The 16878-nt window shown below is 36.2% G+C and overlaps 2 protein-coding genes across 2 annotated transcripts in view; one reads left to right on the forward strand and one right to left on the reverse strand.

The window, feature by feature from the left end:
- The window catches only part of LOC134672466 (histone-lysine N-methyltransferase, H3 lysine-79 specific-like), a 56779-nt gene extending 44513 nt beyond the window's left edge, over positions 1-12266 (reverse strand). The window contains exon 1 of the mRNA XM_063530394.1: positions 12130-12266. Coding sequence (XP_063386464.1) covers positions 12130-12145 — 16 coding nt within the window. The 5' untranslated portion in view covers positions 12146-12266. The remainder of the gene's footprint in view (positions 1-12129) is intronic.
- A 331-nt stretch (positions 12267-12597) lies between these two features.
- On the forward strand, positions 12598-15733 carry LOC134672481 (ADP-ribosylation factor 2). Its single transcript, XM_063530420.1, has 4 exons — positions 12598-12804; positions 12940-13202; positions 13440-13565; positions 15502-15733. Exons 1-4 carry the CDS (start codon positions 12738-12740, stop codon positions 15586-15588), a joined length of 543 nt encoding a protein of 180 aa, XP_063386490.1. The 5' UTR covers positions 12598-12737; the 3' UTR covers positions 15589-15733.
- The last annotated feature ends 1145 nt before the right edge of the window (positions 15734-16878 follow it).

The following is a 16878-nucleotide window of genomic DNA, read 5'->3' on the forward strand; positions in this document are numbered from 1 at the left end:
CCGACGCAATTCGGACGTGTGGGGGCGGCCGCCCACGGCCGATGGCTGTTATCGGCCCTTGGCCGATGTGACGAATTCCGATATTAACCTATTGCTTGGTGGTATACTTATTAAAAGATAAGTACGAATTGGTTTGCAAGAGGTAGCGCTGACTGCTTTAAAAATATTACAAGCGTAGCGTCTGATAACTGACTCTAGCGTTAGTGATAGTGAATGATTTTTTTGTTTATTTTAAGTGGGGTTTTATTGATTTGTTATATAGCCATATGCACTCCAATGGCACCCGTCGGTCACCATTCGTTAAATATCGTTATCAAATAGGTCGAGGTAAAACGAGGTGTTGCCATAACTCAACTCAGAAACGCTCACGTCAGGAATGGGTGACTTTCATCCCTTAGCTAACAATCTATTAAAGAATAAACAATCTATTCAAAGAATAAAAAATCTACTATTGAGGCCACGTAACAGTAGTAAACGGTATTTAGACAGTTGGCATAGACATAGATAGATGGGGTTGCATTAGGACCCCAGACCGCGTTTCGCCAATCTCTGATGCAGATAATGGACGAGACGTGACTTCAATCTGAGCTCTTGTAAACGACAACTATTTATGTCTTGTGAATAGACCATTAACGGTGAAGTGGCAGACTCACGCCATGCTCACGCCTCTAGATGTGCTGTGCAGAGTATATACACACATATACCTATAGTATCTGAATGAACACATAAATGGGGAACACATTGATAAACTCAAACAAGTTTTTAGCGCACGAAATCAGAGGTCGTGGATGTCAAGGGCGAAATATATTTAGGAGAGAGATAAGCGAGATTTTTTCATGGAAATGAGACATTGAGATAAACAGAAATCACCAGGCAGTTTACAGCTTGCTTTTTGGCAAGCTATTAGAAACAATGTTTCCAACTTTAGTCTGGTTAGTCAATTTTCAATTTGATTTACAAAAGCTACGAGGTAGATTTTAACTTCACTGTTTTGACTTACAGTACAGTCAGCAGCAGATATACCTGAGCGGGCAAGGTGTCCAAGAAAACATATACACTTCAATCGTCACAAAAATAACGACATCTAAGATGTCATTTTCACGTAGGCTTCCAGTTCGTCACAAATACCTTAACTTCTGAGTTTTTCTTTAACACATACACCCTTATTTAATCACAATGACAATAACGGTTAAAAAGTCAGTGGTAACTAAGCAATCAAATTCAAGCTGCTGTCATTAATACCTACACGCACTGCCAATCACGTACGTCAGCAGCCAGGGTGCCACCAGTTGCTAAGCAGTTGTTATTTCAATGGTAACTAAGCATCAACATTTTATCTGTTTAACTTTAAAATAAATACTGTAGCACTACGAATTGACACCTCCTTTCTTAAAGAAGTATTTTATCGTTAAGTGTCAAACTTATACAATAAATAAGTAGGTTCTACTAGAATGATCGGTTTTTTTTATTTTAACTGTCATATGCAGCTGTTCTTCCAAACCGTTGATCATATTATATACTTATGTTAATATATTTATTTAGCCCACTTATTGTAGTAAAATATATTATACAGGGTGGCCCATTTAGATCGGCCAGTATGGGAAAATCTGATACTATACGATCGATATACACCGATCTCTTCTTAGGAATCATGTCAACGATTTTAGTAACACGAAAAACTGCATTCATACATTAAAAAAAAATGTGTACTCAGCTCGGGAATCGAACCCCGAACGTTTTGAAAAATAAAACTAAGACTATTTCTATTTAGATATAGATTGTGTAGGTCTTAAGCAATAAATGTTACTATGAAACATGAATAACATGATGTCTGAAATTAATAAAATGCATTGTTTTCATATCCTTTAATTTAATTTAGTCAATTTTCGAAGAGACAGCATTTTTAGGGTTCCGTACCCAAAGGGTAAAACGGGACCCTATTACTAAGACTCTGCTGTCCGTCCGTCTGTCCATCGACATCCGTCCGTCCGTCCGTCTGTCACCAGGCTGTATCTCAAGAACCGTGATAGCTAGACAGTTCAAATTTTCACAAATGATGTATTTCTGTTGACGCTATTATAAGTAACAATAAATACTAAAAACAGAATAAAATAAAGATTTAAGTGGGGCTCCCATACAACAAACGTGATTTTTGAGTAGTAAATATCAAATGGCATTCCGCACAGGAGTAATCTAAGTAACGCCCACTGCGGGTTCAAACCTACAACGTGCTGATAGAAAGTCGTACAGTATACGCTACATGTGACATTATCTTCAAAAATTATATAAACTAATGCGAAATTAACATAAAACCAGAAGACACAAATTAATAATAGAAATGAAATAAAATAAAAAACAAAAAGCTGTAATCTCTAGGTGCGTACGACTGAGATTTGAACCCGCGGTCTCTGCTTTGAAAAGCAAACGCCTGTTACTGAGACCACGACGTGCCTTGACAATTGGCTCTAAATTCGGCTTCAGTTAGCTTTTGCTATGTGTCATTCGTCTTGACGGTTCTGTTAAAAGAAATAGTTTGCAGTAAGTTGACCGAGAGGCTCCTGTCAAATGGTTGAAGGGCAAAACGTGAGATAGATGTATGTGATGACAAGACTGTACTGCTTTCGATGATTGTCAAAACGCTTTACCTGAAATTAGCATGGCTATCTTTTATTCAATATTCGACCATACTTGTATGCTTTAAAGTCTATTTTTCCATTTTGTTCAGATATATTTGACACGTTGACCGCTTAGATACCATTGGTTTTTTGACAGCTAAGGTATCAATGACTTGTTGTAAGTGTAGAAATTAATGAATAGCGACTGTTAACATATTTGTGACACGTTGAGCGCTCACAAGTAAATACTACCATGACAGTCAACAACTTTTTGACAGTTTAAACGTTTACCTCTCTTTGAGCACCTGGAGTGTATAGCGACTTCTGCTGCTGACTGTACATACTTCGATATCTACATATGTATGTGAATTCCAAGTGTTTTCGCTCATACTTAAGTAATACTCGATTCAAAGACAGTGTATAAACAACAGTAAATCCAAGTGCTATTGTATTTACATACGATACGCGATGCGCTAGAAAATTGTTATGCCGCGGCAATTTACATACCTTGCGTCAACAACATAAAACGGCTTTCCAGCCAGGCTATAAAATCAGTATACAGGCAACATTATTACCAGATACGGGCGTCATCTTAATCTAAAGAGGGTTTGAATCTCCACGCTAAGCCCAATGCGACAAGGCTATTTTGACAGATGAATCTATACAAAGTCTTACCGAAAAGAAACCCGTAAAATAAAATAAAACATTAAACGTAAATAAAACATTCGAGAAACTCATCGCTACGAGCCGACGTGGATCTATGGTATATTATAGACCGGAACAAATCGGAAATCTATATGCGAAAATGTTTAGACAAGTTTTCATAAAACGGGAAATAAGGTCAACCACAAACCAGGCACTAAACTAAAACCATTTTGCAAAGTAATCTAATACGAGTACAGATGTATAAATATACGGTGAATGAGAGCCCGATATAGGCCAAAAGAAGCGACTACGCTACATGATTGATGATGCCAATTTCCTATTGATCGGAGTACTGATATACTTTCATGCGGAGCTTTTTATTTGCGTAACATTTGATTAAACTATAGCCGTATTTTCTTTCGCATTATGAAATAGAGATATAATTTATGCGTAACATTTAAGGCATATTATTTAAATTCAGACTATACTAATATTATGAATGCGAAAGTAACTACATACCTATCTGTTTGTATGTTACATCTTCACGCTTGAACCGATTTACGTGAAATTTCGTATGGAGATATTTTGAGTCCCGGGGAAGGACGTAGGATAGATTTCGTCCCGGAAACTACCCCTTAAGGAGGTGAGGGAGGGAGGGGGAGGGGACTTATTCTACGAAGACGAAAATTCAACATTCAAAGATTTATTTGTTTCACATGGGTAAGTTACAAGAAAAACGCGCGTAGTAAGGGCCCCCCCACATCTGGCGTCTTTCGAACGTCGTCGGCGTCTGCAATCATTCTATGGTCGCTGCTCGACGCAACGTCAACGCAGCGTCGACGCAACTGCGCAGCGACGTCATTTTCCATAGCGCTGACCAGACGCCGACGCTCGAAAGACGCTAGATGTGGGGGGGCCCTAAGGCGCGGGAAGAAGCTTGAAGGTACTTAGACAAATATTGTATGGTCTATAAATAAATGGCTGGATTACTCAATATTTACTTACAGAGATGCTATCGTACGTTCGTCTCATGAGAAGCATTTCGAGTAGAGTCATTGCACTTTCTATTACGAATCGAGGGCACATTACGCGTACAATATGCGAAATGATCATTGACGTCTCATTGGACAAGGGGCCGTTGATCTAATCAACTGTAACAGGCCCAAGTAACTTGTTTATGCAGATTGTAGCCATAGTGTTTTATAAAATGAAAGCAAAGACAAATAGAAAATAATAGAAGCACAAACATAGTCATTTTAAAGGGGCCCGCAGATTATCAGTTCGCCGGACGATATCAGCCTGTCAGTTGTTCGGAGCTTTCAAAATTTGCGTTTAACGTCTGACAGGCCCATATCGTCCGGCGAACTGGTAATCAGTGGGCCCCTTTATACAAATAATGTTTTTGTTGGGAAACTACATTATCTACAACTTTGTACGAATAATTAATCTTAGGACGGATAAAGACGATTGAAAGTTAGTCTTTATAAAGTATTCTCAATCTTAAACCGCAGGACTTAAAAGCGCAAATTTCTACATATTTAACTACGCTAGGTACAGTACAAGTATCTATTGCAGTGGTTCTTAACCTTTTCAGTCCGGTCACCCCTATGACTAACTAGGGAACCTGATTTTACCCCTCCTCCCAATGGTAATAAAAAATAAAACGTGTACGTTTGTTGTATTATTATATTAGGTTAGTTTATTACCCCCGTAAAATACCAGTTTTACCCCCACGGGGGTAATTACCCCCAGGTTAAGAACCACTGATCTATTGTTTCTATACTATGTTATGCAAAATGACATATTTGACAAATATTTGCTTCACTATACTAACGATTTTTTGAACAAGTGCGGTGTAAACATTCAAATACTATTATTTATATGAAACAAGCCCGGGGTTAGAAAACCAAAGTTGTACCGAGCTTGAACACGGTGCATACAGTACCCACACAACCACATTCGATTTCAAAGTTTCACCTTTGCACGCTATCAATTGCAAATAGCAATAAAATAAAGCTAACAACCGGTTATTATTTGCTGAATCAAATGGACGACTCACAGATGGCAATAATTGGCCGTGGATCTGTTACAACGACACACCATGTGTAATCAAATCACTAATCAGTGTAAATCACAGCTGTGATTAAACTGATTACGGGTGTTAAGAGTTAAGACGTGACAGAATGTTGCAGTTAATGAGACGCTGTGTACAAACAGCGACACTCCTAATAAACTGAACATCAGTGAACCTTATTGCAAAGGGCATAAGGTCCACCGATGTACAGTTAACAGTGTGGGCGATGGTACGTAGTGGACACGACTCTATTAAATGCGTGTTTTAAAACTACCTATTAAGATTTTTATTGACCCGTTGATTCTCTAGTTATTGTGTTTATTTGACTTCTTTGTAAAATAGATGTACCTAGGTTTCATATATAGCATATTGGCATTGTTAAGCTCTGGTTTCTTAAGATAGCAGTGCCGTAATATAGCGACCGTTTCCATATAAAATACTACGACATCCTTATTTAGCCGTATTATTCGGTATGGAGACAGCCGCTATATGACGGCACCGCTATCCTAGGAAAACTGGGCTTTAGCAAGTTTTCATGTTGGCACTTTTGGAAAGGGGGTTTATAGCTTTATACATCGCGTAAAGAGTCACACTAGTAGTTTTAACAATCTGCAAGGGTTCTTGACTATGGTTTTGTGTTATGTAAATTATCTCACTATACAGGGTGGAAAGGCACGACGATCCTTTCCGCAAAAGGGGGATTGTTTAGCCTAAGCTCTATATTTTCTCCATAGAAACTATGTTAATATGGGCAACCGTTTCTAAATTATGGCCTTTTAAACATCCATGCAAAAAACTACTTTGTTCTAACCCTAACAGGTGACAGGGTCAATGAACTTACTTGTAAACAATCAGTATACGACAGGAAATTATGCTTATTTGTTGCCATCTAACCATTCTTAGGTCTGCTTACAACACGGTAAGAATCGTTGCAAGATTTTCGCTTTCTTAGTGGTTCCACTTGTTCAATACTTGAATGAAGTAGTTATGTTATTCCTTAATATTAATAATACTAACCACAACATTATTTACAACGACTGTTCAAATTGTGACATTGACAACCACTCAAAAGTACGCAATCGTCTTATAAATATCTCTGGTTTCCTTGACTGATAAAAAAGGTTTTAGTTTCTTAACACGTTTCACAAAATTATTTTCGAATAATTGGAAACTATCTAAAATAATAAAAATTACAAGTAGATTGTGTTTGACGCACCAAATGAAGTTGCAAAAATTAAATACTAAGAATAAATCAAGAATAAATACGTCTTAAATACCTAACTAACAAACCTTCTTGCGTGGTAGGAAATAGACAAGACGTCTGATATTTGAAATTAAATTGTCATTGAACTTTACTTATCTAATGTCATTTTCTTATGTGTAATGTTAAGTAGATGCTCGTGGTTATTTAAATTTGTGGGGCTGTGTAAAAGATATGGTGTACCAAACGGAATGTGAAACTGCGGATGAAATGAAACATTAAAGGCTAATTGCTGCTTTTGACAATCTGCAGAGGAAAAATGACGAAGAGCATAGTACACTATCGCATGGGCAATGTGCGCGGGCTCGGGAGCCGGCTGCGGCGTACACGGCGGTTATAAGACACGGAGGTACATTTGAACACCGTATGTGAAGATAAGATAGTGTTAAATATTTGCAAAAAGTAATTATCTAAGAAAGTAATAAAATTGTTTGTAATATTTTTGCATTCATTTGATTTATTTGTCATTTATGCGTCATTCATACATCATTGCGATTCTGTCAACGATCGGAAAAAAGCGTAAAGTCCCGAGCTTTCCCGACGGAGATCCTTAATCTAGCCGTCATGTGCACATGTTATAGGGTTATCACCACAGTTAAAAAGTAGAAAATTTTGTATTTTTATTTTTAACTCAATTAACGATTCTTACCATTACCAATCTGCTCTGTATCACTTAAACGACCTAATACTTCCGGGAAGGATCGTCGTGCCTTTCCACCCTGTATAAATTAACAATATCTTTGTCTGTTTCCTATTTCTGGATATTTTCTGTATTCTACATTATAAATAAGATATTTCCATTAGCTCATATTTACAAAGTTATAAATTGTTTATTCTAACCGTTGACCATATAGACGACATCGAATATGTTTACGCTTACGTGATGTCGAGTAGGAGGATGGTCCCACGGCCGGCAAACATAATATTCCGCAATTGCTTATTGATCTTCGATCGAGTCATTAATTTGTCCATGATAGTCTCCATGACGGATTAGGATGGCTCACGGTATCGGTAGCACGATTTGGCTTTCACTTGGCTAATGTGTAATGATCTCTATACTTACACAGATTATCTTATTTAGCAATAATAAATTTCCTTCCCAGTTTCGTGAAATCTATTTGATAACTTTGAACTGGCCAAATATATTTCAAGGATTATATAAAAAAGGAAATTAACGAAGGCTAAAATGAAGATACATTATCTTCTGAAGATACATCTGATGGCCACACCTCGACTATATCGTACAGTAAAACTCACAATCCATTCTAGGTAATATTATAAAAACCGGGCAAGTGCGAGTCGGACTCGCGCACGAAGGGTTCGGTACCACAATGCAAAAAAAAAAAACAAAAAAAAAAACGGTCTCCCATCCAAGTACTGACCACTCCACGTTGCTTAACTTTGGTCAAAAATCACGTTTGTTGTATGGGAGCCCCATTTAAATCTCGAAACGAAAGTCTGTCTGTCTGTCTTTCTGTCTAGTTCAACGCAGATGAAGTCGCGAGCAGAAGCAAGTAAATATATTATAAGCACTGAACAAAGCGGTAAAAGAGCAGAAGGCAGACCCTTATCTAAGGCTCTAAATGCTATCGTGACGCAATGGACTTTATTGTAAAAGTAGGCTTTGATTTTGATATACATAATATTAAATTCCGGCACCGTATCAAACAATTCAAATTGAAAGTTAACGTCTATCCGCGTCGTGACTGGCGAAAATATAAAATTACCGAATATAAGTTTCCAAACAAATTCAGATAAACGATTAGACGCGAAGAATATTAACGTAGCGATAGTGTTTTGTGTCGGACATTCTAAAGCAATTACGTAGTTAAGTGAAGCAAATAGGCTGCAATGTAGATTGGAGAGAGATTACCGGAACATTATGGGGGGCCGTGACGAAGCAAATTACATAAAATATTAGTCAAACACAAATTTGTCGATAACTTTATCAAAGATGCTGGTAACAATAGCAGACTCAAATTTCTGCTATTAACTTGTTTTTGTTGCATAAAATAATAATCCAAACTACTCCCTTGATAGATGTTTTAAAAACTAAAAATAAATAGATTTATGGTAATGCACTAACAATTAGTTTAATTACTATTCTTAATGGATTTGGGTTTATGATTTTTGTAAGATTATACAATGAAAACCAACTGTTTTTAACAACTTTCTTTGAAGAAAAGTTTGATGATGGCAAACTTTAATTTAAAAGAAAGCCTTAATAAGGCCTGAAATATTAGGCTAGTCGGCAGGGCAGTTTATTTTATCAAAAATGCCAAAGCTATATACCAGTCTTTGAAATTAGTTTCTCAAGCGGATCAAGGGCTGCTATAGAATGCATAGAAGAAAGTGAAAAGATGTTAAGGGGTTTTGATGTCACTATGAACTTTAGATTAACAGTTGTATAAAACTAGTTTCCGAAGTCCGAACCCGACAATGACTGGTCAAAAGTGCTGATTACGAACGTTGTTCACGGGTCATTAGTATCTCTGTCGTGAGCGACAGACAGAGCTTTGTATACCGACGTGCTGGTAGCGATTGTATCTAATGAACACCCACAAAACGATATCTGATTACACTTTATTAAAGCAAAATTGTGCCAGATACAATGATAAATATGTTTTACTTAAAAAGAAAGTTTGAAAAGCGAAGTGTTCTCAATCGATTTCAATCTAAGAGGCAAAAAGTCCAAATAATGTTCAAATATGCTAATTGCGATAGAATGCTGCAAGTAATTGACAAATGGGAATGTGCAATATGCATTATACCGGCGATCAAAAGCCATTTAAGACGAAATCTCGTAGTCTCGTAGTGAAATGACTACAAGTTACAACCATTTGGTGGATAACATCTAAATTTCTCCGTTTGTTTACTTTGTCGGCTACTTTAAATTTACTCTGGAAACGGATCTTCTATAACTTAGAGAAAGCATGCACGAAGTACTACTTACTAAACTAAATTTAGGTTAGGTATTTCAACCAAACTCATTTGAGGATGGCTTTGTCACAAAGGATTTCATATCTAGGTAAAATTACTGTCACTGACAAAATATAATGTAATCCAGAATTGATTATTTATATCATGTATGTATATATTATACATATAGTATTTTGAACTTAGAACATAGTTTTAAATAATATTCAAATTGGTTGTTAGAAAGAAATAAGTGGAAATAATTATTATCGAGCATGTTTATTCATGCACAGCTTTAGGTAAACTCAAGCAGCGTGCGTTCATCCGGATAACGCCGGGAGCATCGTCCTCAAAACTGGCACCGACTAAGGTGACCTTCAGGATGTTTGTGGCAATTTTCGCCTATCGAGTTTGGGTCGAACTGAATTAATATTTAAAAAAAATACCGCGCCGTATTTGAATGCGCATGGGATTGTAAAGCATAAGGTACCCATTAGTCGTAACCATTATTTTACTTCAAGTTAGTTGTAATGTAACGACTGTGTCGAGGGAAATATCTAAGAATTATTTATCTAGCTTAAGTCAACTGAATACGTAATATACGTATTAAATAAGTTATAACAATTATGTACCTAATATTACTGTAAAACCCGGTAATTTCGAAATCCTCCTAGTAATTTGGTAAAAGGTTGCCGATATCTAGTACCTATTTCATATCATAACGGTGATAAATGATAAAGTCTGCCAGGTTAGTCAGTTGACGCCAACCTAGGCAAACATTAAGCTCAAAGCGTGTCAGGGAAAACAAACAATCGTGACCAGAAGACGCATGATCGCAGCTTCGAATAAGATTGATACGACAGTCTGCCGTGATGACAAACTTTATAGTCCGTACATATAATAACCTGGTTATGTACAGAAACCTCGCTCCGCTGAGCTGTTTCCGCAGAGCTATATAGCTGCGCTGCTCAGGTGAGAACGCAGCCTTAGAGTCGTCATTACCTCACACGTTATTGTATTAGAGTAGTTACGTCAAGAAACTGAAGAGCTTAAGACAAAACAATCGAGGGTCAACATGAACAGACATCTGAATAGATAGGAACTTTACTCCGAGACTATTAAACCTAGAGGTACAAGTTGGAACCTAACCGAAGACGTCAGTAGCAGACTACGTGTCGCTGCAGCACTACCCGGTGCGGTTCTTTGAAATACCATTCGTAAGTTTCGTAAGTAGTTAGCGACACGAGGTAAGCGACGCGTCGGCGACCGGCAGACGACATTGTCGCCCACCTGCCGCCTGATCGCAGATCAGTGGTGTAGCGCTGTGCTTCTCTCATTCGGAACAGTCGGAACCAACTGTATATGGCGTGGCGCTGTTGTCCGCAATCTGCAATTGGATTTGAAATCGTGACATAGCAACATGACGCCACGATGCGGCGACACGTCGTCTGCTGCTGTCGTCTGCGGTCGGGTTCCAATTCCCACTCGAACCTTTAGTGTAATTGGGGGTCATATTTGTTTTGGTTTCGTCTGTAGCAAGTTATCACTAAGTGTTATGTTATCAACCGCTGGCATAATGCCAAAGCTACAAAGCAGGAGTGGTCGGCAGAACAGATGAAAGCAATTAAGGACTAAACCGCCATTGTTTACTAAGATCCTCGCACACGAAACGACCTAAGTTTTCTTCTGTACAATTTAATTTAGTCCTTAAATCAACGAGCGTGCCGCCTTCGCGTCAATGACGTAATGTTGCCTATTGCGCACCATTGCATATTTACTGCCCATAGAAACTAAGCGCGATAAAACATTGCCTTGCGCCGTATTTGCTCACTTCTGCTTTAGGAATAGGTATCTTGATTGGTATGTCTAGTTGCCATTATTGTACCTAGGTACATGTGATTGCAATGACATAGTATAAATTATAGGCTGGTAGAAGAGGTATGGCCATGGAAAATCCCTAAGTGAGTACATTAGAGGGACAGACGCCTAACTTTGAGTAGGCGCAATGTCAAGCATCTCGAACAATAACAGAGTCATGCAATGTTTTGATTGGTGTCCTTGGACACCTCCCTATGCTTAATAAATTAATATATAATACTAGATAATAGAAAAGTTTCAACTTTCTCAGTGGAAATTGGTAGAGCTTAGCTTTAGCATAATAACAATATACGTAACCAAGCAGATCTATCACTAGGTAATCAACAGGACTTAAGATAATGAAAATTCAAGACAAGGATACAACATATAAGGGTTAAGTATATTGGGTAATTTTGCACATAACCGTAAAATATAATCAGTATAATATTAGAGAGTCAAAAAAATATTTGCCTCTTATTCCTTCTCATCACATAAGTATGCATTGCGTTTTAAAAATTGGGAGGGTTGTATCACGAGCTAAAATATTATAATACTATGAATAAAATGCTGCCAAAACAGACAGTATTAATAATTTATTGCTAATCCTTGATTCCTAATGTTCCTACCTGACGTTAAAGAAATTTTGTCGTCAGGTGAACCTGTTCTTTGAAATATTATTTATACATTAACGGTTAACTTCAAAAACACACTGATAAGTAACAAAATTCACCAAAAAATAAAATATTTTTCAAAACACTCACCTTCATTAGTCTCCATGTCGATCCCGACCAAAAAAAAGAAAAGTTAATAAAATAATAAAGCGTTTCTATGACGACCCATGACAGCAATCAAACTCTTCCTTCAAAACTTATAGGATTCTCATTGGTTAATTTTTGACGGCAAAATATTGTCTATTATTTTTATTGTTCATGCCTAGACCATGGATACGTTTCGAAAGACTAGGTTTTGTTAGATGCGAAATAATAAAAGTTTTTTGAGAATTTGTCCCGTCAGATTCTATCGATTATTATAATGATTTTTTTTGATCATATAAAATTTACTATTCAAAAATAACAAAGGTGAAGGACTTGAATTTTGCACTGAACTTGCTGTATAAATCACAAACTAAATCAGGATAGCCAACATAAGAAAAGATGACGTGTCTAAGATGACACGGATACGGTAACGTCAATAACCGTAAATTAAAGAATCGACTCGTACAACACTAGTATAAAAATTAAGAAAATTGGAAATAAAGAACCGACGTGTATCATTTTATTCGTAGTGATCTGTTGTGTTGTAAGAAGTCGTTGTATACTCAGACAAAAGTTAAATAAGCAAGGCACATAAGAAATAAATAACTTTAACCATGGGTTTGACGATATCAAGTGTCTTTACAAAGCTTTTCGGCAAGAAACAAATGCGTATCCTTATGGGTAAGTTACAATTGACAGCTCATCGGTAGACGATAGCGTTGAATGGTGTTTCTTTTATGGTTCATTATCTTGTAATTGAAGACTATAATAATATGTTACGGATATTATAATTCTTACATTAACCTTGTTTTACAGTGGGCCTCGACGCCGCCGGGAAGACCACTATACTTTACAAACTAAAATTGGGCGAAATAGTAACAACTATACCGACTATTGGATTCAATGTAGAAACAGTGGAGTACAAAAACATTAGTTTTACGGTGTGGGACGTCGGCGGTCAGGACAAGATTAGGCCGCTGTGGCGTCATTACTACCAGAACACTCAGGGTCTTATTTTTGTAGTAGACTCTAGTGATACCAAGAGAATAGCTGAAGCCGAAAATGAGCTCGCAAATATGGTAAATACACTATGATAATTTATACATATTAGATTATTGTGATTAAACGAGACGAGTGAGAGAGAGGTGTGAAAGAGAAAGACATGGGAACCCCAAGTGAATGGGAAAAGGGCAAGAGAATGATGAGTTTATTGTGATTAAAGCATGTCTATTTCAAACTGTGTTATAATATGATAAGAATAAAGTAGCTAATTTAAATTTTATTCAAAAATGTACAGTTTTATTGTTTTATTTCAGTTAAAAGAAGATGAATTGCGAGATGCAGTTATCCTAGTATTTGCTAACAAACAGGACATGCCTAATGCAATGACTGCAGCCGAGTTGACCAATGCACTAAACTTGAACAACCTGAGAAACCGCCGTGTAAGTTTCTATTTGCTTTTATGTCTGGCTATCTGAAAACCATAGTATAGAATAATGATTGATTTGGTAAAATTTAATAATATAACTTAACTGATTCGGGGCTGATGACTCGCCTGCCGTGTCATCAATGTTTTTATGTGTGGCGCATGACACGGGAGGAGTGTCATCATATTCTATGGCGCATGGCATGGCTGCCCTGTCATGAAATGATTGTTCCACGCCACAGTCTAAAGTTTTCGAAAATGGAACATGCAACGAAACAAGTTAATATTTTTAAAATACAATAATTCCCTCACACACAGAAATCTTACAGAACTTTGAGTTGCCTATTAAGATTGCCTGGTAAAGTTGATTTTTATGTTTTAAAGATTGTAGACTAGACAAAAAAATTCAAAATCACTCTCCTTCTTGATGCGACTGGCAAATCATATTACTTTTTGGCAACCGGGTTTTTTAACCTAATTAGACCCCGCTAAATCCGAATTTGCCGGTTGCTCGATCGAAATCTTGACCGGAAGTGAGTTATTTGACATTAAAGGTCCCTTTTTTTCGTTTCTCGTAAATAACTCTTAAACGGTGGCGCATAGCAAAAAATGTTCTATTACATAAGTAATCTGCATAAAATTGCCTACAAGAAAGATTTAGTACAATTTTTCGGTAGAATCAATATTCAAAGAGATTTTAACGCGGGAAATTTAATTATAATAACTTCTAAGGTCCCGTTTTTTAGGCTTTCGTAAATAACTCATAAACGGTGGCCAATATCAAAAAATGTTGTTAGACGTTAATAATCTACACTACAAAATTTTGAACGAAAATGAATCAGTACACTTTTCGCAGGGATCAATATTTAAAAAGATAATAAAGAGGGAAAGTTAATTATAATAAATTCTAAGGTTCCTTGTTTTTATTTTTTCGTTAATAATTTGAAAAGTATGACTCATAGCAAAAATACTCTTATACATAAATAATAAACGTAAAATTTCCTACAAGAAACATGTAGAACACTTCTCGCTAGGATCAATATTTAAAAAGACAAAGCAGCGGGTAAGTTAATTATAATCAGTTCTAAAGTCCCTTTTTAGTTTTTTGTAAATAACTCGTAAACGGTGTCCCACAGCAAAATACGCTTTTAAGAATAAATTATCTACATAAAATTTCCTCCAAAAAACATCTAGAACACTTTTCTCCAGGATCAATATTTCAAGTGATATTAAAGGAAGAAAATTAATTACAATCAGTTCACAGGTCACTTTTTTTTAAGTTTTTCGTAAATAACTCGTAAACGGTGGCCCGTTGCAAAACAATATTCTACATAAATATTAAACATAAAATTGTCCACAAAAAAGGTTCTGTACACTTTGTCGCTACGATCAATATTTAAAGAGGTATTAAAGGGGGTAAGTTAATTATAATCAATTTCCAGGTCCCTATTTTTAGGTTTTCGTAAATGACTTGTAAAATAAGGCTCATAGCAAAATAAGTCCTTAATGTTCGCTTGATTGCATAAACCTAAAAATAGGGACCTGGAAATTGATTATAATTAACTTACCCCCTTTAATACCTCTTTAAATATTGATCGTAGCGAAAAAGTGTACAGAACCTTTTTTGTGGACAATTTTATGTTTAATATTTAATATTTATGTAGAATATTGTTTTGCAACGGGCCACCGTTTAAGAGTTATTTACGAAAAACGAAAAAAAGGAACCTTTAATGTAAAATATCTCACTTCCGGTCAAGATTTCGATCGAGCAACCGGCAAATTCGGATTCAGCGGGGTCTAATTAGGTTAAAAAACCCGGTTGCCAAAAAGTAATATGCTTTGCCAGTCGAAATCGATTTTATGAAAAATATGACCAGTCTATTGATAAACATTTGCAACTTGTGTTTTTGTTTAGGGTGAATACAATAAAAATGAAATTGTTTGATTTTCAGTGGTACATCCAGGCTACCTGCGCGACGCAAGGCCAGGGCCTTTATGAGGGTCTTGACTGGCTGTCCAATGAACTGGCGAAAAAGTGAGATTCAACACTCCTTGCAGTCTCCGGGAGTCAGAGAGTACATTCCCAAAATGGCTGAAAACTTCCCGTATTGTGAATGTTGTTCAATCTATATTGAATCCAAAAGACTTTTAAATTTGTATGTAACTAATTATACAAGGTCGTTTTAATATTTTTAAGGCTAGAACTTTGATTTGTTGGTGAATATTTATCATTTTGTTAATCATTAAGATTTTCATATTATATTTAAACTATCATCTTTGTGTCAACAAGAAGCCTATTCAGTTAGAATAGAAATTTCAGAAGATACTTGGATTATGCATTTATACTTATCTATAGGCAGCACAATTGGAGTGTTAACATACACATTTTTAATATGAAACAAGCATACATCAAAAATAAATAGAGACAATAACTGTTTTAGAATGGTCCGGGAATTATGATAAACTACTATTCCTATGGTTAATTTAATTAGACATTATTATTTATTGTGTGTAAGTTACTATTATATAAAATTTATAACTGCTTTTGTACTGTGAAGTCCTGGGCATTTCCATAACACTTTATCCAATGTAATCCAATGGCACAATAGATATCCATCCAGCTTTCAATTCCAATGTCCAATGTAATGAAATGTATATAATGTAAATCTTTTGATTGGCCAAATAATCTTTCTACACTGTTTGAGAAAGCTGTATCTTAATCCCTAAGATTGGAAGTTTGCTAATGTATGCTAAAGATATTTTAAAGTTTATAATAATAGTGGCAAATAAATAGGTGTAAATAAAACTGTGCCTTTTGCTACCGCCACCACTACTATGCCTTTATTTTTCATCAAATACTATACATAATTTTTCTGAGGTATGATAAAACAAGAAAGAGTCGGGTAAACACCTGAAGTCCAACGAGAAGAGATAAACTGTAGTAGTCATACTAGTAATAATACTGAAATGTGTGGTCCTGAAATAATTTTTTTAAATGTTTTTCTCCTTGGACCTTAGTCTTACCAGGTCTTACCATTTGCAGAACTTCTTTGTGATGATGACAAATTGGTGTAACCTATTCCTATCATACATGTATAGAATATATCTATTTCATGATGTTGGCGATTCTAATCGCACAAATGAGATGAGGCTAATGATTTTCGCGGTAGGCCCTTAGGTTTGTTATGGAGTTGTGCTTGAGCTTTTGCATCTCTTTCCTCACCACGTCGGACTAAAGTGACGCAGCAACGTAACGCAGGCAATAACAAATCACAACGTAGTAAACACTACCGAGAACAAAAATCGAAATTACTTTGCCTCTCTTTCAC

This window comes from Cydia fagiglandana, chromosome 17, assembly GCF_963556715.1.
Source record: "Cydia fagiglandana chromosome 17, ilCydFagi1.1, whole genome shotgun sequence".
NCBI lineage: Eukaryota > Metazoa > Arthropoda > Insecta > Lepidoptera > Tortricidae > Cydia > Cydia fagiglandana.

Bases quoted from the DNA above. Each gene is read 5' to 3' on its own strand.
- LOC134672481 (XM_063530420.1), top strand. From the start codon at position 12,738: ATGGGTTTGACGATATCAAGTGTCTTTACAAAGCTTTTCGGCAAGAAA. The intron at 12,805-12,939 runs GTAAGTTACAAT...CTTGTTTTACAG, and splicing joins ACAAATGCGTATCCTTATGG to TGGGCCTCGACGCCGCCGGG. The intron at 13,566-15,501 runs GTAAGTTTCTAT...TTTGATTTTCAG, and splicing joins ACAACCTGAGAAACCGCCGT to TGGTACATCCAGGCTACCTG.